General features: G+C 39.3%; 1 protein-coding gene across 1 annotated transcript; it reads left to right on the forward strand.

Moving 5' to 3' along the window:
* The first annotated feature begins 947 nt into the window (after positions 1 to 947).
* Positions 948 to 23,837, forward strand: SLC25A47 (solute carrier family 25 member 47). The gene is made up of 6 exons (XM_060754885.2): positions 948 to 1,232; positions 8,748 to 8,791; positions 10,798 to 10,869; positions 13,258 to 13,440; positions 15,659 to 15,935; positions 23,557 to 23,837. Exons 1-6 carry the CDS (start codon positions 1,205 to 1,207, stop codon positions 23,835 to 23,837), a joined length of 885 nt encoding a protein of 294 aa, XP_060610868.2. The 5' UTR covers positions 948 to 1,204.
* Positions 23,838 to 24,267: the final 430 nt, after the last annotated feature.

Genomic DNA, 24,267 nt, shown 5'->3' on the forward strand with positions numbered 1-24,267 from the left:
TAGACTATGAACCCCATCATATATAGTCAGCAGGATGTGCACTGGGCATGATTTGTGGAGGAAACAGTCAGTGATGTACTAGGACTCTGGTAGACCAGAGTTTGAACCTCTGCTCAGATATGAAATTCCACTGGATGACTGTGAGCAAGACACACTTTTGTAGCCTAAGAAGAAGCAAATGGCAAACATCCTCTGAACAGATCTTGCCGGGAAAACTCGCAGTGGATTAAACTGTTGAGCTGCTGAACTTGCTGATTGAAAGGTCAGCATTTGAGTCCAGGGAGCGGTGTGAGCTCCTGCTGTTAACTCCAGTTTCTGCCAACCTAACAGTTCAAAAACATGCTAATGTGAGTAGATCAATAGGTACCACTCCAGTAGGAAGGTAACAGTACTGCATGCAGTCATGCTGGTCACATGATCTTGGAGACATCTATGGACAACACTGGCTCTTCAGCTTAGAAATGGAGATGAGCACCACCTCCCAGAGTTGAACACGAGTAGACTTAATGTCAGGGTAAACCTTTACCTTTACCTTTACCTTCGAGTTGTTGAATTACAGAATTTCTAACTTGAGGCCACAAAGCAACAACAACAATAGCACCCAGGACATTGTAAAGAAAGAGAGCCAGCATAGTGACAGTGAGAAACCTCTGAAACCCATGACAGTTTTGCCTGAAGGTCACCATAAATGACTTGAGGGCAGGCATCAACAACGTCCCTTCTTCTAACATCTGATTATCTGTGGGTGCTTGACCCTAATAACTCATTCCATTGCTTCTTGCTGAGCCAAAGGATTTGGTAAAATGAAACAACCCAACAATACAGCATTTTGGAAACATAGATCTGACCCCTGCCATTAACATTCTTTTGCCTTCAGCACTTGTAGGACAAATGGCAAGAGGCGGGGGCAAAGTTTCATTTCTCTACAGTGATGCAGCATTGCCTTCAGAAGTTATGCATTGACAATATCCTTGGATTCAAAGTCCTGTCCTGATCATGCCAACTGGAAGCACAATCATCAAGGAGAGAAGGAGCTGCAGAAAGCAAGTGCTGCAATCTTCAGAGACTCTGTTTGTTCAATCCCTTCAGAGAGAAGAGCTCCTTATTCCTGGAAAGACAGGTTGTGTTCCCTTTCCCCTGGCTCTGGCTGTGTGGCTCAAGCATTCTGATCTCAGGACTGGCAAAAACAGCTGGCTCCCTGCAGATGGATTTCATTGCAGGAGCCATTGGAGGTAAATGAATAAATAAATTTGTGACCCAGCAGCTTCTTGATGAAGAGAGACAACTGTTATTTTGTGCTATTTCCTTTCAGGCACACCCTACTACCAAAAATGGGTATTCCTTAAGTGAAATATAATTTGGGACAGGGGGTGCATCTTCTATGCTGTACAATCATTGCAATTTGTCACCCCTTTAATTGCCACAGCTCAATGCTCTGGAATCATGAGAGTTGTATTGTGGGGATACACAAGCACTCTTTGGCAGATAAGATTAAAAAAGTTGTGAAATTACAAGTCCCAGGATTCCAGAGCATTGAGCAATAAAAGTGGTATAAAACTGCATTAATTCTACAGTGCAAATACACTTGAAAACAGTTTTTTGTGTGTGTCAGGAGCAAACTGAGAAACTGCAAGTCACTTCTGGTGTGAGAGAATTGGTTGTTTGCAAGGATATTGCCCAGGGGATGCCTGATGTTTGATGTTTTACCATTCTTGTGGAAGGCTTCTCTCATGTCCCTGCATGGGGAGCTGGAGCTGACAGAGGGAGCTCATCTGCTCTCCCCAGATTTAAACCATCAACCTGTCAGTCGGTAGTCCTGCCCACACAAGGGTTTAACCCATTGAGCCACCAAGTATGTACAGAAATAATCATTCTCTAATTTGTTAACTATTTTATTTACACATAATTGTATTCCTCAGTTCCTGGCATCTTGAGGTAGCAGCAAAGCCTCATTGCAAAAAGTGAGAGAAATGCAATGGCAAACCCTCCCTGAACAAACCTTGCCAAGAAAACCCTGTGATCGGTTTGCTGTGGGGCAGTAGTGTTAAAATTTTGGCGCTCCAGGTGTTTTGGACTTCAGCTCCTTGAATTCCTGCTACTGGGCAAACTAGCTAGAGCTTCTGTGAGTTGGAAGCCCAAACATTTGGAGGGCCACAAGCTTGATAAATCTGCCGTAGGGTTATCATAGGGCAGAAATAACTTGAAGGCATACAACAACAACAACAACAACAACAACAACAACAACAACAACATTGCTGTTCTGTTGCAACATTGTAGGGCAACAAGGCTATGGCCCCAGGTACACTGCTTTATAATACAGTGTACCTTGTAAAACTCCACCCTATATCTTACAGTCAGGATAATAAACAAGTGCTGTGTAAACCTCTGATGGATCAGTCTTGACTTCTGTGGTACAGATAGACCATTTCATAATAGATTATCATGCCATGCTGTAGCAGTGGAAATCAAACAAGGATTCCCGATTGTCGGAATGAGTTCATTTTGGAATTATCCCAAGGATACAATTGATCACAAACAGAATGCAAGCTGCATCGCTCATTATGTCTTGGCATTCTTCTCCCTTACCCAATGGAGGATCTACATATGACACAAAAGCAAATGACACCATAGAGTTCCACTTGGGGCATGTCTCAAATTGTATTGTTTTCCTTTACAAAAGACAGCAATAATTTAATCAGTGCAGGTGTATCTATACATGTTTCATGCCTTGAAGGGGAAAAAAAAGAAAGCTCAGATTGAGCATAGGTATTTAATAGCTACACATCTACATTAAGCACTTTATTTATTTATCGTGTCATCAGCAACCATACCATTGTGTTACAATTCTAACAGAACAAAACAAACACACAGATTAAAAAGAAAAAAAGAAAAGCACTTGGAAAGAGTAAATAAGATATGTGAACTGGGGGTTTATATTAGATGTTATAGTTGAATTTATGTTTGGGATTACTCAGTGCTAGGTTGCAGCTTCATCATGAACTAGGTTTCTAAGTGTATGCAATACAAATGTGCATTCAACAAATGCTCACTGCTGAGATTCATTCTGGCTTGTTCCAGTGAAGTCTGGCTCTGGTATAAATAATTTGGCAAGAGGCCAGACCCTCATCTAGTTACTTGTAAGATTGCACAAGACAAAGGTATTCTGTGGCTACAATTACGACAAACTTACGAGAGAAATGTATGTGCTGTCATCATTACTAGAGAAGGTTAGATGAATGTGGCAGGTGCTGATAGTGGAGAATGCTGCAAACTCACCTGTGCCAGATCTTCTCAGTCTTCTGGCAGTTGCTCTTAGCTAAGTGTTCCAGGTTCCTCTGTCTCTCCATTCAGAAATTGCAAGTTTAGACTTGGTTGACTCAATGATAAAATGATAGACATGGTGAAAAACCACAAGGTGCTATGCTCCTGGGGCTATTCCATTCAGAACATAGGACTCCCTGGAACATTAAAATGCCCTGCACATAGATAGAGCTCAGAGAAAGTATTTATTATTATTATTATTTGGGAAATTAACTTCCAGAATATCCCAGCCAGCACAGTTGGGGGATCAGGAAAGTTGGAATCCCCAAGGGTGATATTTCCAAATTCTGCACAGAAAGTGAGCAAGTGAGGGAGAAGGCTAAAATTAGTACCTTATGTCATAAACTGAAGCTGATCCAAGGGAAATATATGTAGCCTTCAAGACCCTGTGAGGATTAGAGTATTTGCTGACATTGCATTCGTACTTTAAAGCTTTCACAATTTGGCACCCTCCAGAAGGTAACTCTCATTGCCCTGCAGAAATGGAATGGCTATGGCCTGCTGTCTGGGGAGAATGGCATTTGTAATCAAACACATCCAATCCATTGGCAATACTTCTTAGTGGATGCTGGTATAAACAGTAGGAATTCATCTAAAAGGCGATGCAAGTTCTTCCTATGCAAAGATAATACTATTTGGAGCTGTATAATTCTTGGTAGCAGATCTCTCTCTATCATTGGATTGTTACTACTGCACAGGATTCTAGCTGGGGCATTTCTCTGCCATGTCTTGGCAAGCATATCTCCGATGTTTAATATGTAAAATACACACAGAGGGGGAAAAAGAACAGACCAACACTGAGAGCCTGGAGAAGCTGGAGAAATAAGCTTATGGAAGCTTGTAGTGGTGATGCTGAAAGTAAAGAAAACATGGCAGGTGTGCCGAGAGCAATTCTGAGTCACCCAAGGGCTGAGAAAAGCGGTATATAAATGAAATAAATAAATAAATAAATACCTCAGAATCATAGAGTTGGAAGAGACTTTGTGGGCCATCCAGTCCAACCCCCTGACAAGAAGCAGGAAAACCACATTCAAAGCACCCCAACAGATGGCCATTCAGCCTCTGTTTAAAAGCCTCCAAAGAAGAAGCCTCCACCACACTCCAGGGCAGAGAGTTCCACTGCCGAACAGCTCTCACAGTTAGGAAGTTCTTCCTAATGTTCAGGTTGAATCTCGTTTCATGTAGTTTGAAGCCATTGTTCCGCATCCTAGTCTCCAGGGCAGCAGAAAACAAGCTTGCTCCCTCCTCCCTCTGACTTTCCCTCACATCTTGATACATGGCCCTCATCATGTCTCCTCTCAGCCTTCTCTTCTGCAGGCTAAACATGCCCAGCTCTTTAAGACTTCTTCTCCAAACCCTTGATCATTTTCGTCGTCTTCCTCTGGACACATTCCAGCTTGTCAACATCTCCCTTCAATTGCTGCAACTTCACAAAGTTGATTCCATAGAATTCCTCTCTTTGCTACATTTATATCCTTTTGTAATCCAAGGAGCTCATTGTGGCATATATGACCCTGTTCTGCACTTTAAACTTAGCAGCAAACCTGTATTATGAATCTCATAGTTGAGTAGTGATTTGAACTAGCACGTTAGAGCTTCTTTCCACAACTGTGATCCACATGGGTGGATCCAAATACCTCACTTTACCATTTCAGAATTGAGGCATTCTGAGCTTGGATGCTTTCCCAATGTACAAATAAGTTACCAGTGTAATGGGTTGCAGTGACCATTGTGAATTGGCAACTATGATAACAAAGGAGTTCTTTTATGAATCAGCTGTGGCTTTGCAACCTTGGAACTTGATCTGGGTATCTTTTTCCCTAGAGAAAATGTCATAGTGAATGCCAGCAGAGATAGATGTTAATTTGAAAATGTTCAGGAAGGCAATATTCTCCAGACATTTTTATGAAAATGTTCTTATTGTTATTTTTTTACTCTGTTCTTCAACCCTAAAAGGCTTTATAAACAACCATTTAAAAGTGACAACCCTTACATTGCACTTTCACCTCAATTGGGCTAACCTTTGTGTTGAAATATATAGGACTGAACAAAAAAATGAGCAAGTTTTCAAGAATTGTGGCAGATAAACCTTGAAAATATAACAGAAGTTCCAATATGATTACTGTATGCAACTAAAATGTACACTATATTGCTATTTTAATAAAAAATCATTTTGAGGACACATATTTAAGAATATAATGAATAACTCTGGAGATATAATCTCCTGGCTTCTATGGCCCACTATCATAGTATGAGACAAGGTTCTCTTGTTCTGTCATCTGTCAAGATTCAAACCCTGTTTTCCAGTTGTAGTCCAGCATTCAAACTGCTATGCCACACTGATTCCATTTACAGCATATTAGAATAATCCAACTAGGATGTAACCAAGGTATGCACTACCATTGCCAGCTCTGGCATTTCCAGGAATTGTGCAAATGCTTTTCTAGTCATTGCTGAAATCTCATCAAAAATAATAAACAACAGTGAATTGCAACTCCTGGAATGATTCCATCAGCATTGCCTCTGAAAAATCCTGCAAATCTCTTCGGAAGACAGGCGGACAAATATCAGCGTGCTGGAAGAAGCAAAGACCACCAGCACTAACCGATCCTAATTAACCTCTTCGCAAGTTTGCAAGTTTGCAACATAGGATAATGGTGAGGCTTATACTTATGAACTGCCATTGTCACAAGGCTAATAGTTAGAAAAAATATGAAGAGAGAGGAGAAAATAGAACCAGATAGAACAGAGTGGCTGAATTCATTAGACATATCATGTTGTGGGTATATGTGTTGTCTTACTTCTTGAGGTGGAAATTCAAGCTCCATCACAACTTGTTAGCATTCTCCTATCATCCCCTCCACCCATCTCCAGATACTCGCAGGTTCAATAATTTTGAGCTAAGCAAGCTTAAGATCATGATTCACAGATATTTCCTTGTTAACAGAAGAGACAGTCGATTCATTGGAATTGAAGAAGGCTTACAGTGTGGTGGTGTGTTTTTCCTTCTCCAGTTGCAGCAGTAGCTTTCAGCTTCCAAGCCATGAGACTATTTTAGGCTCAATAAACATCTGTGGGTTGCTATATCTGGCATGTGGAAATCCCTAGAGAATGTCAAAAGCTGTATCTTTGCTGTCACTGTCAATGCATTAAGAAAGGTCAGTTCATGTCCAGAAGAGCTCTGCTGATGAGATAGACTTGATGCATCTTGCATCTCTTTTTGTTGTTGTTGATTTGGCTTCTCATCAACTGAAGCACATGGGGACTAGGTGCTCTCATCACTCTTTCTAGTTATAAACTCAATGCCCCCATGTTGACAGGACAAGGCCACTAAGAAACAAGAGGGATGTGCCAGTAGCCTAGGGTGAAACCCAAGGAGGGTGGCTTGGTCAGGATGACCCCAGACCCTGAGATTTCAGGGACAAAACCTAAGAACCGAAGGGCAACACACCCGCTTGTGATATCATAGTATGGATCCTGGTGATTTTACAAAGTGCAGCTTCTTGCAATGTCTTTAAACACAGTCCCTTAAATATCAACCACAGTTGCTCAGATAATGCCAACAATTAAAAAATACTAAGCGATCGGATCACTGCAGTTGTTGTTATCTAGTTCTGTATCTCGTGGTGTCACCTCCATGGACTTGTTGCTTTACCAGACTGGTTCCTTGTGAATGCAATATTGGCTGCAAAGAAAGATTTCTTTGGGGTGTCTATTGCCATAGTGTATGCCCTTAAATAGAAAGAAAGATTTCTTTGCGGTGTCTATTGCCGTGTTTGATCTGACTCATCCCGGCTGGTACGCCGCATGTACTCTAGCCCCCCCCCCCTTCATTCACTTAATTGCTGCCTCAGTTAACCAAGGAGATGGTTTAGCTCTGCTACTTGAGAGGAGATGCTCCAGAGTGATCGTGTCTACTGCCCTAATCATCTTCCTATTCCAGGGAGTGACCAGGGCATCAACAGGGTCACCTACCGAGGTGGCTAGAGTGCGTGCGACATACCAGCTAGGACGAGTCAGATCAAAGACAGCAATGTTTCTATTTAAGGGCATATGCCGTGGCAATACATGCTGCAAATAAATATTTCTTTGCGGCTAATATTGTGTCCTCAAGGAACCAGTCTGGTAAAGTAAGATACAACACTAGGTAACACCAACTGTACTGATGCCATCGTATGGTATTTTTTTACTTGACTGCATTCTCTGAACAACTGTGGTTGATACTTAAGGGATTGTGTTTAAGGGAACCAAAGTTATTTTCAGTGGGTTGTTGTAAGTTTTTTGGACTGTACAGCCATGTTCCAGAAGCATTCTCTCCTGACGTTTTGCTTGCATCTATGGCCGGCATCCTCAGAGGTTGTAAGGACCTCACAATCATTGAGGATGTCTGCCATAGATGCAGGTGAAATGTCAGGAGAGAATGCTTCTGGAACATGGCCATACAGCCTGGAAAACGTACAACAACCCAGTGATTTTGGCAATGAAAGCCTTTGACAGTACAAAGTTCTTTTCACTTTGGTAAGGCATATGTCTACTTATATTATAGTTTGTGTCCTGAAACCTATTGGGCAGTTATGAATGTGTAACCACCATAGTTTTGTAGTTACACTGTCAATCCTGTCTCCATTTACTGGGAAGGGAGGAGACAGGAAGAGAATCATGCCTTTCCCTATAAAATACAAGAGCAAACTCCTGCAACATCTCCTAAGTTGTTTGATTTTCCTCATTAATATATTTTGCCATCTGGACCATTCACTGATGTTGCTCGGACAAATGTGTCCATGTTTTCACCTGTGAGGTAGGCTGAGAGAAAATCCCTTGTCAAACCTGAGTTCTTAAAACTCAGGTTAGCATACATGAAGATATGTGGTTTCCAGAAAGTAGCTAGAACCTGAATCAGTTGTTGAATGGTGAGTCAATACATAAGTAAATCCCATCGATGCAATGAGTTTACCCCAATTGGGAATAACAAGCCATTGTTTTCTCAGATAATCCTTTTCATGATGTTTGCGTGAACATCCTAGTTTCAGTTGTATAGCTACAAGCTGAGTAAACAATAAGCTTAATACACTCATTCTTCAGAATCTGGCTACACCAGTTTTTCTGTTAAATGAATATAAACATACACAACTTGCATTATGTTTTTTGAATCTTCAGATTTGGGTGGTTGCATTCTGTAGAGTGTGTACTGGGGTACAGTATTGTATTCTTAACTCTATGGATAACAAGCAGTTTCTACCAAAACACATGTTTCAGAGCAATAGATTGGGAAATGGGAAGAATGGATAGAACTTTTTTTTTACAAGTTTTGATCTGCTAACTTCAAGCTTCCCTTTTCCCTGTGATCTCCAAAATCCTTTGCCAAAGTTCTTAAAACAAAGTTCTTAAGACTAATTTAACATGTCCAAAACAATGATCTCTTTTAGGCGGAGTTAGTGCTGCAGTTGGTTATCCTCTGGACACCATAAAGGTATTGATATTTTATTTGTTTATATGAGAACAGGCCTATCTTTGACATAGCAAGGCAATGCAAATACTAGAAAGTAAGATTTTATTTTATTTTATTTACACATAGTAACAGAAATAAAAATAAAGGCAAAGAACAAGTTGTGATTTGTTTTTTAAAAATGACAAAACCAAAACCAAATTGATAAAATAGTGCTACACTTAGTAAGAGAGAAAATGTAATTAGAATCAGGAATCATTACTATTTTTATTATATTGTATAATTAGCAGACCCACCATGTCATTTTATGTTGCCCTCCAGATGCAGGACTACAACTCCTGTATTCCTCATCATTAGACATCATGACTAGAGCTGATGGGAGTTGTGATACACCTGGAAGGCTGGAGTTTGTCCTGTTTAGTTAGGAGAACTGGGTTTGAGTTTAGTTACCAGGTTTGTGGTAAACGGTCTTTAACTGTTTTCCAACCTCAGAGCCACAAATACTGTTAGTTTGCAATCCACATGGTGGATAATTAAATGGTGGCTAATCAAAAGTGATGGGAGTTGTCATTCAATAACATCTATGGACCCAGAGCCCCCAGTGGTGCAATGGGTTAAACCCTTGTGCTGGCAGGACTGAAGACTGACAGGTTGGAAGTTCGAATCCAGGGAGTTCATAGATGAGCTCCCTCTGTCAGCTCTAGCTCCCCATGTGGGGACATGAGAGAAGCCTGCCACAAGGATGGTAAAACATCAAAATATCTGAGCATCCCCTGGGCAACGTCCTTACAGATGGCCAATTCTCCCACACCAAACATGACTTGCAGCTTCTCAAGTTGCTCCTGACACACACACAAATGCACACACACAATATCTAGGGACCCAAACTGGGTAAAAACTAAAGACCATAGACCCCTATGTAAAAAAAAATAGTTTTCCCTCTGTATCCATAGGTTCTCAGTCCATGGATTCAACAGTCCTTTGAAGGCCACCATAAAGCTGATGTGGCCCTTGATAAACATGAGTTTGACATCCCTGGATTAGAGAAACACAGACTTTTGTTGTCAGGTTGCAGTCAAGATCATGCTGTGTGCAATATAATAAAGCTTGATCTGGGATCTAGCTGATTCTATTGCTCCTTTCCATCAAATGCCAGGGATGCCGTTCCAGTCCTGAACTGATGTCTGTCAACAGCAATGGACTGGATGAGGGTGAACAGATTGAAATTAAATCTTGACAAGACAGAGGAGCTCCTGGTCTGAGAGCGGATTATTTTCTTAACTTTGCATAATTAATGTTTATGCTGGAATAAGATCCAAATAGAGCTATGATTTTTAAATTCTACTGGATTCAAAAAATATAAAATTTTGTCATCATATGTTCATGGCCATTAGTAATCAAACCTACAATTTTAGTGGGTTGTTGTAGGTTTTTTCAGGCTATATAGCCATTTTCTAGAGGCATTCTCTCTTGACGTTTCGCCTGCATCTATGGCAAGCATCCTCAGAGGTAGTGAGATCTGTTGGAATCCTACAATTTTAGGATGTGCTTCAAATAGCCATAAACTAATACATTAGACGGGATATCCATGTTATGTGCCTCTGCGTAAATTAAATAATGCAGAATCAATTCCATTGTTTTTTATTTGATTCATAGCATTTGTGTGCAGTTCTATTAGAGAAATACAATGATCATCATTATATTTCTAAATAACCAAATAAATTGGTTACTCCATCATATCAACTGTATCAACTCTTAATACATCTAGTGACATCAATGCTATTTTGGATTTGGATTCTGAATCATAATCATATTGCGAGCTCTTCTGAAGCCTCCCTTTTGGGCATAATCCCAATTTGATCCATTGAGATGCATTTGGTAATGAAATTATTTAGTCTTTGTGCCAAGATTGCTATTACAAGTTTAGTGTCTTGATTAAATAATGCTATTAAACAATATATAAGAAAAATGCTAATATATTGGAAGCTCTTTTTTGGTCAGGATGCATAATGGATTGGTTGTCTCAACAGGTGAGGATTCAGACTCAGGCAGGCTACCGTGGAGTATTGCACTGCATCTTGGACACATACAGAACCGAAAGCGTGAGTAATATGATAAAATCCTGTGACCTACCCAATATACAAGCCAGTTCTTTACAAGACGCCAGGCACGTGTGATGTGAATATCAGGAGAACCGATATGTAACACTAGGTATGTTTGCCTCCTGCATAATGCCATCGTTCTGCTCATGTGGAGAGCAATGTTTTGAAGGGGGAAAACTCTTTTGTGTGTGGGGATCCTCACATGATCCCATGAATGTTGGATAGTCAGCATTTCCAACAGTGTGAAAAACCTCTGACAGTCTGTCCTTTAGAAAGTCTCCAGATTTCCATGTATTACTATTGTTATTGTCTTTGTTTTTTATATGTATGTTTATGTTTATTATTATGTATAGACAATGATGGAAATAATGACAAAGATGCTTAATATTCTTCCTTCCCTGCAGTTTTTTTTGTATCCGGGATCAATAATTCCTGGTAGAGTTTGAACGTTTACTTATTTATTTACTATTTACAACATTTCTACCCTGCCCTTCTCAATCCCCGAGGGAGGACTCAGAGCAGCTCTAATAGTGGCAACAATTTGATGCCGCAATATCACAATATAACACAATATAAAACCATAAGTACATAATAGATTAAAACAATAACATTAATTATACAGTCATATAGACGTTTCCATTAACATAACAATCATCATATGGTCCAGTTCAATGTCCAAAGTGCCGTTGTGCCTGCTAGCCAAAAGCCTGGTTCCAAAACCACAATTTCAATTTTTTCCTAAAGGAAAGGAGGGAGGACATCGATCTAATCTTGCTGGGCAGCGAATTCCACAAGTGGGGGATCACCACCGAAAAGGCCCTGTCCCTCGTCCCCACCAGACGCGTTTGCGAGGCCTATGGGACCGAGAACTGGGCCTCCTCGGTGGATCTTAAACTATGAGGCAGAACATAGAGGGAGATATGTTTGGACAAGTAAGCTGGGCCGGAGTCGTATAGGGCTTGTGAATATGAATATCAATACAAACTGGGCTACAGTCAATTAAACTTAAACTTAATTTGTTTTTCTTCTGCTTTGTGCCCTGCTGTTTTGTCCCCATCTCCCTCAAGACAATTCTCCATACATTCTTTGGTCTTAGGAGCACAGGAGCATGTGAAAGTAAAAAAAACAAAAAAACAAAACAAAAAAACACACTCACACACAACTAAACTGAATGCTATTTTTTAAAACCTGACAGAACACCTTTCTAGGAGTCCGTAGGCCCTCCAGCATGACTCTATATTCAGTTTCTGCTGGAGGATCTAGAGAGTCAATGCGAGAACATTTGACTAAAATCTGTTATTAAAAAATCTGCACTGTACATCTATAGTGATGTACTTCTAGCACATACTGTTTTGCTAGTACAGGTTGAGTATCACATATCTGAAATGCTTGGGACCAGAAGTGCTTTAGATTTTGGATTTTGGGGAATTTTGGAATACCTATGTTTGCATACATATTGAATGAGATGTTCTGGAGGTGGGTCTAAATACAAAATTCATTTATGTTTCATACACACCTTATACAGCTAGCCTGGGGGTAATTTTATACAATATTTTAAATACTTTCGTACATGAAGCAAAGTTTGTGTATATTGTGCCACCATAAAGCAAAAGTGTCAGTATTTCAGCCACCCATGTGGATGAGTTTGGATTTCAGAGCATTTCGGGGTTCAGAATTCCAGATAAGGATGCTCAAACTGTATTTGATACCTTTCAGCAATGCTGTTTATTTCCCTGTGTTTTCATGTTCTGTGAATTCAATATTGATAGTAGCAGATATAACTAGTCTTCTTCAAGCTCTCTATATATGTATTGGACTACAAATCACACATTCCGGACAGTATGACCAGGATCTGTCTGTGTGGGAATTATGCAAGGTATAGTCCAACACCTCTAAAAGTTGCTTTTTAGGAAAAGACCAGAGTTTTTAGATTTGCTGTTTTAGTATTCAGCAGGCAAAACTGACAGGCGAGTTATGATTTTGATCTCTCTAATCTTATAATCATTAATATATTCATTATGGAAACTAGAAGAAATGTACTCATTTCTGCTGCTCTGTAATCATGGGTGAGGAAGACAGGTGTTTCCAGTAGTTTCAAACTGTGAATCTCATCGTCTTTTACCACTAGACCTGATGGGAAATACAGCCCAAAATACCAAACAAGTGAGCAACTTCTATCCCTCCAGACATTTTATTGTATTTCCCACCAGGTCTAGCTAGCACTGATGAGAGATTATGGATTCACAGTCTAAAAACATCTGGTAGGACACGAGTTGCCCACTTCTGTTCTATATTGGAGAGGTTTGTGTCATTAACATAGTATTAATGGCAATTACTTCTCATTCTGTTTTTTAAAAGGCATTTTCTTTATTTTTCTGTGCATATCAGGTGCTAGGTTTCTACCGCGGTGTGTCAATGACAGTTGTAATGGCATCATTAATTTCATCTTTTTCATTTGGCATCTACAAAAACTTCCTTTATAACATCTGCAGATTGCGATATGGTTCTGCAAATAGCCAGCCATCAAAGCTGGATATATCTTTTGCTGGAGCTGCTACTGGTGCTATTCGGGTAGGTTAAAAGTAAAAATAAAGAATGGATTAAAAAACTTAAAAGACAAAATGTTTATTTTTAATATCCTGTTGACACAAAGCTACAGTTTATAATTAATATTATTTATTTTACATTTCTTATCTCAAGTATACAGTTGCAAAGGCAACCTGTTGCTCTTCAGGTATTTTGGACTACAGGTCTCAGAAGCATTCATTGTTGGCCACACTGGCTGAGATTTATGGAAATATATTTTGGGATTTGTAGATGATACAACTCCGTTTCTTCCTCTGCTTAGGCAGATTATAAGATAGTTGGCTACAAGAGTTAATAATACACTTTATTTATATCCCACTGTAGCGAAATTGCTACTCTATGTTAAAATTTTGGTGTATAGCTCTATGTTTACATATGACAGATAGGGAAGAATAGGCACAGACAGGATAGCAACAGCAGAGATAGGATTCATTTGCATATGAGAAGCCGATTGGTCATATGCAGATTAGTGTAGGCCCAGGATTTGAAAAGGCTGCTAGGCCAAAATGACAGTTGGGGAGAGCAGAGCTGAACATTCCAAAGGGGCGAAGCCAAGGTTTTGAAAGAGACAGTTAGAGTGAGAGAGTTTGAAAATGACAGTTAGGAACCTGTGTGTGAAAAGGATAGTTGGTTTTTTTGAGTGCCTGTTAGAAATAAGCAGTTATGAAGATGTGTTAAAGACTTCTGATATAGAGAAGCAGTTAGTTAAATAGAGCTCGAGTTTTAAGGAACATAAGGAAAGCCAGTGTTGTTTTAGTCAGAATATAATTCAGCCAAGAGTGTGTAAAGCAAGTAACATGTTTGTGAATGTGAAACATTGAAAGTCTATTCAGAAAAATAAACCAAGTAAATGATACTGACTGTAAGCCTCAAGATTACAACAAAACACAAATGTAACCACGAGCGTTGGAGACAGAAGTTATAAATAAACTGTGTTACTTCGTTATACACAAGAGTATCTCGTTGCCTGTGAATAAAAGTACAAAGGTTTAACAGCATGCAGAAAGTCCCAGTCAATATAAAAGAAGAAACTGAATCAGTATAAGAGCAAAGAGGTTTTTAATAAGGAAATAGTCTCTCTCCCTCGCCTCACCCACCCTTCTCTGCTAGGGGACTCAGAGCGCATTACAGTATTTACATACATAGGCAAAGATTCAATGCCTTTACAGACATATACAATGAGATACACAAACAAAGGCAGAGGCTTCTCCTTTCATTTCTGGCTTCTGGAGGCGGTGCTCATCTCTGGATTTTGGGAGGTGCTTTCCTCCGTTTTTCAAGCCAAAGAGCCTGTGTGGTCATCTCCTGATTGTGTGGCCAGCAAGATTGCTTGGAATGTCTCTTTGCCTTTTCTGCTTGAAGTGGTACCTATTTATCTACTCACATTTTGTTTTTGAACTGAGGAACTGGAGCTGACAGATGGGAGCTCACCCTGTCTCATGGGTCAAATTGCCAACCTTCAGGTCAGCAGTTCAGCCAACCTTCAGGTCAGCAGTTCAGCAACACAAGGGTTTAACCCATTGCACCGCTGCAGCTCCTCCAAGTTCTTTCTTTACTCTGCAAAGTGCCATATAGTTGAGAGTGCATGATTAACGCATAAATCACAATGAAAGAAAAGACTTTTTTTTAGAAATTTGTAAAACTGTAACAAAGAAAAAGTTAACAGGACTTATCAAATGTCTTCCAAAAGAGATAAGTTGTGTAAAGTTGATAGTGGAGTAGAACTTCTGACATAGATTACTACTAATTTTCTCATGCCCTTGTTAATTGAGATTTTTTTGAAAGTTTTGGAAATGTTTTTATGGAAATAAGCTTTGGTTTACAGACTTTGAATGCTTTCCATGGAACACGAGCAAGATTTGCAGCTTGGAAAGCTGTTGAACTGTGGCCCCATCTACAGTGCCATATAATGCAGTTTCAGCATGTAGATTAACTGCATTGAACTGGATTATATGAGTCTACACTGCCATATAATGCAATTCAATGCAGTTAAATTGCATTCTGGGGTCTGGGTCAAATGGAGATAAGATGTGTTATGGTGCAAATAGCAGTGCTGTGAATGCCTGGCAAATGATCAAGTGGGATGGATGAGTTGAAGGGTCACAAATTCAGGAACCTGGCCTTCTTGGAAATAATGTCCAGGTATTTTGGAATATCAAAATAGCCCCACTCAAAACTACCCATTCTCCATTCTGTCCTGCAGGTTCTCCTGATAGCACCTGCTGAAATAGCCAAAGTAAGATTACAGATCCAAAAAGACCCGTTCCCCTCAACTGCATCACCCCATCTCCTTGCTACTAAGCCTAAGTACCAAGGTGCTATGCATTGCTTGAGGACAATTGTGAAGGAAGAAGGTCTTCGGGGTCTATACAGGGGGTCTTTGGCTCTACTATACAGAGACTGCCATTCGTCTGCAATGTATTTCCTTACTTATTCTGTCCTGTGTGACTGGCTTACTCCAGCTGGCCAAGGCAAACCAGGTATGTATAAAAATAGTTCTTCCACAAGCATCAAAATCTGGCCTTTGCTGTCTCTTTCATGACATGCTGACATGTCTTCCCTTCTATATCTGAGCCACCATATTCTTGGGTATGGGTTTGGTATACACCCACACACGCATGCATGTATGGTTATAAAGGTGGAACAGTTTGGAGGATATGATGACAGAGTGACTTGAGGTCTCTAATTGAAAAGTTAATATAAATTGAAGCCAGTTTAATTAACAACAACCTCTTGTTTGGTGGTGATAATTCTGATCCAATGAGGAAATGGTTTCTAGTTTCATGCTGTGTAACCCGAAGGAAACTATATTTCACAAAACCACATAGCTGAGTTTTTAATGTTAATTATTTTCTATAATTCTTTCAAGGCATTATTATTTTTTCATGTTAAGAGTGACCTGAGAAACTACAACACGGGAGCTCACTCTGCACCTCATATTCGAACGTTTGACCTTTCGATCAGCAGTCCTAACGGCACAAGGGTTTAACCTATTGCGCCACCTACTATATCCTCATTGCCTTAGGATGTACTAAATAACATACTTAATGAAGGTATTAATTAAGTATGGGTTGTTGTACGTTTTTTGGCTGTATGGCCACATTCCAGAAGCATTCTCTCCTGACGTTTTACCTGCATCTATGGCAGGCATCCTCAGAGGTTGTGAGGTCCTCAGAACCTCTGAGGATGCCTGCCATAGATGGAGGTGAAATGTCAGGAGAGAAGGCTTCTGGAACGTGGCCATACAGTCCAAAAAACTTACAACCCAGTGATTATGGCCAAGAAAGCCTTCAACAATTAATTAAGTATATGATTTACTATATTCATTTGTAGTCCACAAACTTTTAAAGTGATTTTATGCTAAAATACAGAAGTTCTTTTCACTGAACATACAAGTAAGGTACATCTATAATTATGTCAGGAGGATCTGAATGAAATCCAGTGGGTAATCCCCTGAATATAATGGATTCACTGAATTATCAACACATAGATAAATCCCATGGATCCAGTTTACTTTAGTGAGGAGTAGAACTTTGATCAATGTGTATTTTTCAGTGACGGAGCAAAAACATTTCTCCCATCTTTCCTTTGCTCTGGATCTGAAAAGCGAAAAACCTGCCTTGAAAAACCAGAAATGCTGCCTTTCCTGAGGAATCAAACTGCCTAAGGGGAATTCTTGTTTTTACAAGCATTGTGTTTGAAAGACAGATAAAGAGATATTTCTTTAGCATAACAATGTTTCTCCGGAACTAATTAATTTTGAAGACAGCTTTAAACTGGAGAACTATAACCAAAACCCAAATCCACCCAAAATAAATCATTTGAATTTGAATTGTTGACTTCCATTCAGCTATGGATTTCATAGGTCTCCATTAGCTGGGACTAGGAACTGGATTTAGGCCAACATCAAAAAGCTATGTCAAATTCTTTTTGTGTGCAGAATCAAAGTAAAGGAGAGTGTAAACTACATTGTAATTGTGCTGACAGCATACCCTCCAGCTATCCTAATTTGACAAGGGCATTCCTGATTAATCCTCTGTTGTTCCACTTTTCAGCTGCTTTTGAAATGTCCCAAGTTCTGCTCCTACTTTCATTCTTTGTGCTCAGTTTACTTCACTTGCTGCAAACTAAAGTCAAAATGCCAAAGTAATGGAAATCTGCACTCAATTAACTCAGCAAGAGGAGTAGAGTAGAGAACAACATTTAAAGTGTCTTCATCCAGAAGGTGGGACCTGTTTAGAAAACTTTGTCTGCTGAAAGTAGATATCATAAGTTGTCAGGCATGGACTGCAAGCATTAGCCCACAAATTTATTTATTAGTTGCAATTACACTCTACTTTTCCTCACAAGTAAGTCATGCTGTTGTAAAGGGGCTCCCTTCTTTTGGAAAATGGAAATCTCCAGAAACCTTTGGAGATTTTATGATCTTTGGAAAGGCATGACTTTGTTAAGTCACAACCTTTTGAAAAAGTATGCCATAACCTCTTGGTAAAAGCATGACCTGGTAGAGTTATAAATTTTTGGGAAAATGGTAGCACTCGTATACACACACACACAGAGCAGTTTCAGAAGTGTTCCTTATAGCTTCCCAAAAACATCTACTCTCAAACTATATTTGCCTTTAAATCATACTCTCAAGAGACAAAAAATAAGCAGACTTCTTTAAATGTAACATAGTTGGTTCACTTACAGACTTCATGTATTCAGCAATTAGGTACTTTGCTTATCTATTCAGTTACAATCAGATTTAAAGTAGTTTCTCTGTGTAGGTAACACAGGGTATTTTCTCAGAATCAATAGTCCATAGTCCAAAGCATCTCTCTGTTCTGAGAGTCTAATAGAGTCTCTGTAGTCTGTTTCAACTAACTTCTAAACTGTCTTGTTTCTACTGAAGTCTCTAAGTATAACTGCTCCTGCAGTCTTCTAAAGGCATACTTCTCTACTGAACTGTTCTAAACTGGAGTCTGAGTCCTGAACAAGCCCAGTTCTGATCACAAGGTCTACAGCCCTTCCCACAACAAAGAGTTAAGATAAAATTGCAAACCAATACACACATATACAATACAAGAAGCATTCTGAATTATATACATAATAAATAACTGGTGGAGGCTTGAGAAGATTGCCATTTCCAACATTTCCCAATTTTTTCCGCTATAGCTAGATAGCGGAAAAATTGAGACTTTGAGTGGTCCACAACTGAGATTATGACTTAATAATAATAATAATAATAATAATATACTTATTATACTTATATAACCTGACTCAAAGTGGCTAACAACACTAAAACAACACTAAAAACAACACAATACACAATTTTAAATCTAAAAAACAAATCAACACTAAAATAGGATTAAACATGGAAACTGTTAAAAAAATAATACAATAGAGTCTTGCTTATCCAGCCTTTGCCCATCCAATGTTCTGTATTATTCAATGCAGTCTGCCTCCCACCCGGGTGCACAGCTGTTTGAATACAATGCGATGTTTTGGTGCTAAATTCATAAATACAGTAATTACTACATAATGTTACTGTTATTGAACTACTTTTTCTGTTGATTTGTTGTAAAACATGTCGTTTTGGTGCTTCATATATAAAAATATAATTTGAGATTTTATAGGCTTTTCCTTAATCCCTCATTATCCAACATTTTCACTTATCCAACATTCTGCCTGCCTGTTTATGTTGGATAAGCAAGACTCTACTGTAGTTAGCACCATAAAAAACCTATTAACATTCACAAAACCCTACACAACAGCCTGGCTTGTTCTTAAAACCTTTCTTCTTTAAATGCCTGCTTGAATAAAAACATTTTAGCCTGCTGCCAAAAGGACATCAGGAATGGGGTCCTTCTCGTCTCCCTGGACACATTTGTTTAGACTCCCCAGTTGCCTGTGCCTTAATCATGAAAAAGCAATATGACCTGGTAGGGACCATGGCAATCATAGGAGATAGCACAGAAATTGTAAAAAATATTTTTCAACATTATACTTCCAAGAATTCCCAGCCAGCAGACCTGATAGACAAGAGCAATTGTAGAAAGCTCTTCTTCCGTTGGGAAGCATGGGATAAAATTATGTAATAATATTTGGCACCGATTATAAATGTTGAGTAATGTATTCAGAGAGCCTATTGCAAAATTCTGTTTGAGCTCTTGTGAAACTAGCTGACGAAGAGGCTGTGTCCTCTAATGGCATGAGATAGTTCTTCCTCTCTGCTTGGTCTCCTTCTCTTTCTTCATCTTCCCTGAAAATTGTGCTGTATTGGATTCCTACAAAATCCACTCATGCTTGCTTTCTAATTGTATCTTCTAAATGCTTTGCTAAAAGGAATGCATTTTACAAGGCTTTGTCACACATTAGTATAATCATGTAACTCTTCAGGCTAGTAAAATCAGATAAACTGGATAATTTGCTACCAAAGCCAGGTGAATTTCCGTAGAGCTTGGAAGATTTCCAAATGGTGAAATAAAATGGATGTTATTGTTAGCACTGGACTAGCACTAAAGGCTTTGTAATCCATGCGTAGAGAGGGAGAGAGAGGATCCCACAAAGTGGGTGGATCAATGCAGTAGTGACATGATGCATGCTGCCAAAAACACTGCCAACTAGACAGGAGGTGAAGATTGAAGGAGGGCTGGGAGTGTAAAAATACTTTGTAGAAAGGAACTTCACTACCACTTAGTTAACCAAGGTATGTCCACACTGCAGAAGCATTCTGCTTCTATCACTTGAAGCAGAAGGCTCCTGACCAGAGCTTTACCCCTTCCACATCCTTAGGAGTATTCATACTGACTTTAACCTAAATCTCATTGCCCAAGGGTGGGAATCATGTGGTCTTCCAAATATTATTGCACTGAAATTTCTTGCCAACATCTGGAGAGCCATGTCATTCTTACCCTAATCTAGGCCATGTCTGAGGTTCTTGATATTTCTGCTGTGAAATATCTTAGGTCATTCTAAGGCTGTTTTTCAACCTAGGGGTCGGGACCCGGGGGGGGGGTCATGAGGGGGGTGTCAGTGAGGTCGCCAAAGATCATCCGAAAACACAGTATTTTCTGTTGGTCATGGGGTTCTGTGTGGGAGGCTTGGCCCAATTCTATCATTGGTGGGGTTCAGAATGCTCTTTGATTGTAGGTGAACTATAAATCCCAGCAACTACAACTCCCAAATGTCAAGGTCTATTTTCCCCAAACTCCACTGGTGTTCACATTTGGGCTTATTGAGTTTTCATGCCAAGTTTGGTCCAGATCCATCATTGTTTGAGTCCACAGTGCTCTCTGGATGTAGATGAACTACAACTCCAAAACTCAAGGTCAATGCCCTCCAAACTTTTCCAGTATTTTCTGTTGGTCATGGGAGTTCTGTGTGCCGAAATTGGTTCAACTTCATCATTGATGGGGTTCCAAATGCTCTTTGATTGTAGGTAAATTATAGATCCCGGCAACTACAACTCCCAAATGACAAAATCAATTGCCCCCCCCCCCCCCATCCCATCCCACCAGTATTCCAATTTTGGTGTATTGGGTATTTGTGCCAAATTTCATCCAGTGAATTAAAATACATCCTGCATATCAGATATTGGATATTTACATTACAATGCATAACAATACCAAAATTACAGTTATGAAATAGTAAAAAAATAATTTTATGGTTGGGAGTCACCACAACATGGGGAACTGTATTAAAGGGTCGTGGCTTTAGGAAGGTTGAGAACCACTTAGTTAAGAGGTTCTTCTTTCCCTTGCTTTGTGAATCATACCTCCCCTTTCTACAGTGACTGTAAGTAATTTTTCTTCCTGTTTTCTGGCTAGTTACCGCAAGATTCCAAAAAAGGTTATCTCTTTCTTCAACTTGATCATTGTGACTTTGTTCAGTCTAGTTCAGTGATTACATCACACTATTATGCAATCTATGCATAATAATAATAATAATCATCATCATCATTATTATCATCATCATCATCTTTATTTATGTCCCACCCCCTCTCCATGAGAACTCAGGGTGGCTCACAACAGGATCATTCCCTGAGATCCATTCTTTTCTTTCCAAGGCAATGCCTTTGTTATGCAGAAATGGATGTTTTCCACAGGGTTCAGACATATTTAACTGCTTAGAAAATATGCTTCCACATGTTATATACTATTGTCTATATAATGTTATGGTAAGGAAGGCTGCAGTACACAATGTAATAAAGCTTGAGAGGCAAAATATTGCAGTTTTACTCTAGCGGTGGGCACCAGAGCTACTGACTATAGGCAAGGTAAATGGTCTCTGCTTCAGGAATCCCTTACTAAGTTTGCAAGAATAGCAAACCTGAAAGAAAAGGGCAGGGAGCCTGTTTTACCAGCGTGTTCATCTCAAAAATGGGAAATGTAAGAAAAAGGAAGCTGGTGAACAAAAAGGGCTATCTGTGGATACATTTTGGAAGACTCTTCAAATTTCCTCTAGAAGTTTCCAAATATTTTTCTTTACTTGTGCAAGGCTTAATTCAGCTTCCAGTTGTGGTTTTATTTCACACATGCATATTGTTTGCTTTGAATAAAAAGTTTGTCGAAACATGTTGAACCACTCTTTGTTTTTGTGGATTGGAACCTATTCAGAGTTATTTTTCAGAGTTATTTTTGCCTCTGGTATCGAATTCTCTGTTAAAGAAGTAATGCCCAGGAATACAGCTGGCCCTCCATATCCATGGATTCTGTATCTAAAGATTGAACCAACCACATTTTAAAAACTGCCCAAAAGGAAACCTTGGTTTTGCCATTTTATATAAGGGACAACATTTTACTACTCCGTTGTATATAATTGGGCTTTAGCATCTATTGATTTTGCTTTCTGTGCCCACCAAATAGGGCAGTGCAGTAATCTTAATGCGGAATTGTGTGCACAGAATGGCTTTAGATCTTGAACTCTGGATAGCATATTTTAACCTTGAATGTATTTTAATCATGTTTATTATGTTGTAATTTTAATCCAAACAATTTTAAGGTGAATTTTGTATGTTTTGAGGCAATGTGTAGGTGCCATTTGTAAGCCACCTTGAGTCCCCCAGGCGTAGAGAAAGGTGGGGTATAAATAAGGCAAATAAATAAATAAATAAATAGCACCAGATACCAAGGAAACACAATACTGTACATCTACATTGTTCACTGAAGTATACTCAGGAATTGTGAACAGAAGGATGCATCTGTATTCCTGTCCTGATTTCCCATAGGCATCTGGATGGCCACTGTGTGAACAGAGTGTTGGATAAGACAGGCTTTTGATCTGATTCTGTAGAGGTCTTTTTCTATTCTGAAACTCAAGGGTATTGCCTTATCTGTATCCATGGATGTTACTGAACATTATGGTCTTATCTGATACAGAGGCATTCAGTCGACATTTATTCTTTGCAGGGAAATGCATACAGTGTCCTGGAAGGGTCCTTGAAGCTCTATAATTATACAATAGGCATATATTTTAATAGGTGCAATAACATCAAATCTGTTGTTATTTTGAATAATGTATGGTTAGCGAGCTTCAGAGATTTGCTTCACTCTATCATATCACATCACATCATTTCATTTCATATGATATCTAATAATAATAATAGAAAACATTTTTTATAATTCCCAAAAAGGAACCTCGGTTTTGTCATTTTATATAAGGGACAACATTATATACTCCATTGTATATAATTGGACTTTAGCATCTATTCATTTTGCTCTCTGTGGGGGGTCCCAACACCAAATTGCAGCTGGAGTCTCTGGTAGAGTTTGAACCAGCATATATATCTTGTTTGCTGTGTCATACTGTGTTTTTTGTCAGTAAATAATAATAATAATAATCCTTATTTATATCCTGCCACCATCTCCCCAAAGGAACTTGACAGCTTATAAGGATGCACATATAACATACAACAGGTAAAAGTAATACAAAAATGTAAAACAAGTCACATAAAATTATAAGAACAACCCCCATCAACACATGTAGCGTAAAATCAAGATATCATATCTATCTTTCTGTCTCTCTCATTTTTCTATGCATTCATCTTCTCTCTCTTTCTCTCTCTCTGATCTGGTTCACATTCACTTTCCCTAATAGGATTGATATTTATGCACACAGGTATGTGGGCTGTCCTTCTTTCTGGAGGCTCTGCTGGAGTGCTGGCCTGGGGTGCAGCAACCCCAATGGACGTACTTAAATCCAGGATGCAAGCAGATGGCGAGGGGCAACGTAAATATTCAGGACTAATGCACTGTGCCCGGGATAGTGTCAGGGAAGAAGGCCTGAGAGTGCTTTTCAAAGGCCTTGGACTGAACTCGCTCCGTGCCTTCCCTGCGAACATGGTGGTTTTCTTTACTTATGAAGCTGTCCTTCGGCTTGGAGAACGTTTCCGGAAATAAATTAACACTATATAAATATCAAACTGTTTGTTATTTCCTCTTGGAATGAGATTTATCAAGATTCTCAAGTAATTTCCATTAAAAAAGATGTCCACGTCATGAGAAATTGTTTCTGTGCCTGGGAATAAAAAAAGATCGCTATCAAATCTTTTCCCACAATTATCTGCATCTGTTTGATGTAGACAGGTTAATTGTAGCTTGCAATGTCCCTGGTGTTTAGCAGGAAATGAAAATGGGAACTTCCAGACCACTGGTGCTGATTGGAATGTTGCTGCAAATGCTGTTAGGAAGTTTAGTCTCACCCCAGAAAGTAACTTTCCCATATTATGGATGCATGAGGGCAGGAGGCAGTCGTCCAGAGGGAACTTTGCTGCTTGTATGGTGCATATAGGGTTGCTAGTTTAGGAATGTCTCAGACTCTGAGGTTTCC

This window comes from Anolis sagrei, chromosome 1 (genome assembly GCF_037176765.1).
Source record: "Anolis sagrei isolate rAnoSag1 chromosome 1, rAnoSag1.mat, whole genome shotgun sequence".
NCBI lineage: Eukaryota > Metazoa > Chordata > Lepidosauria > Squamata > Dactyloidae > Anolis > Anolis sagrei.

What these genes read in the sequence shown, in the direction of transcription:
- SLC25A47 (XM_060754885.2), top strand. Translation starts at nt 1,205, where the DNA reads ATGGATTTCATTGCAGGAGCCATTGGAG. An exon ending in ATCCTCTGGACACCATAAAG is followed by an intron (nt 8,792 to 10,797) that starts GTATTGATATTT and finishes TTGTCTCAACAG; the next exon opens with GTGAGGATTCAGACTCAGGC. An exon ending in AGCTGGCCAAGGCAAACCAG is followed by an intron (nt 15,936 to 23,556) that starts GTATGTATAAAA and finishes TTATGCACACAG; the next exon opens with GTATGTGGGCTGTCCTTCTT.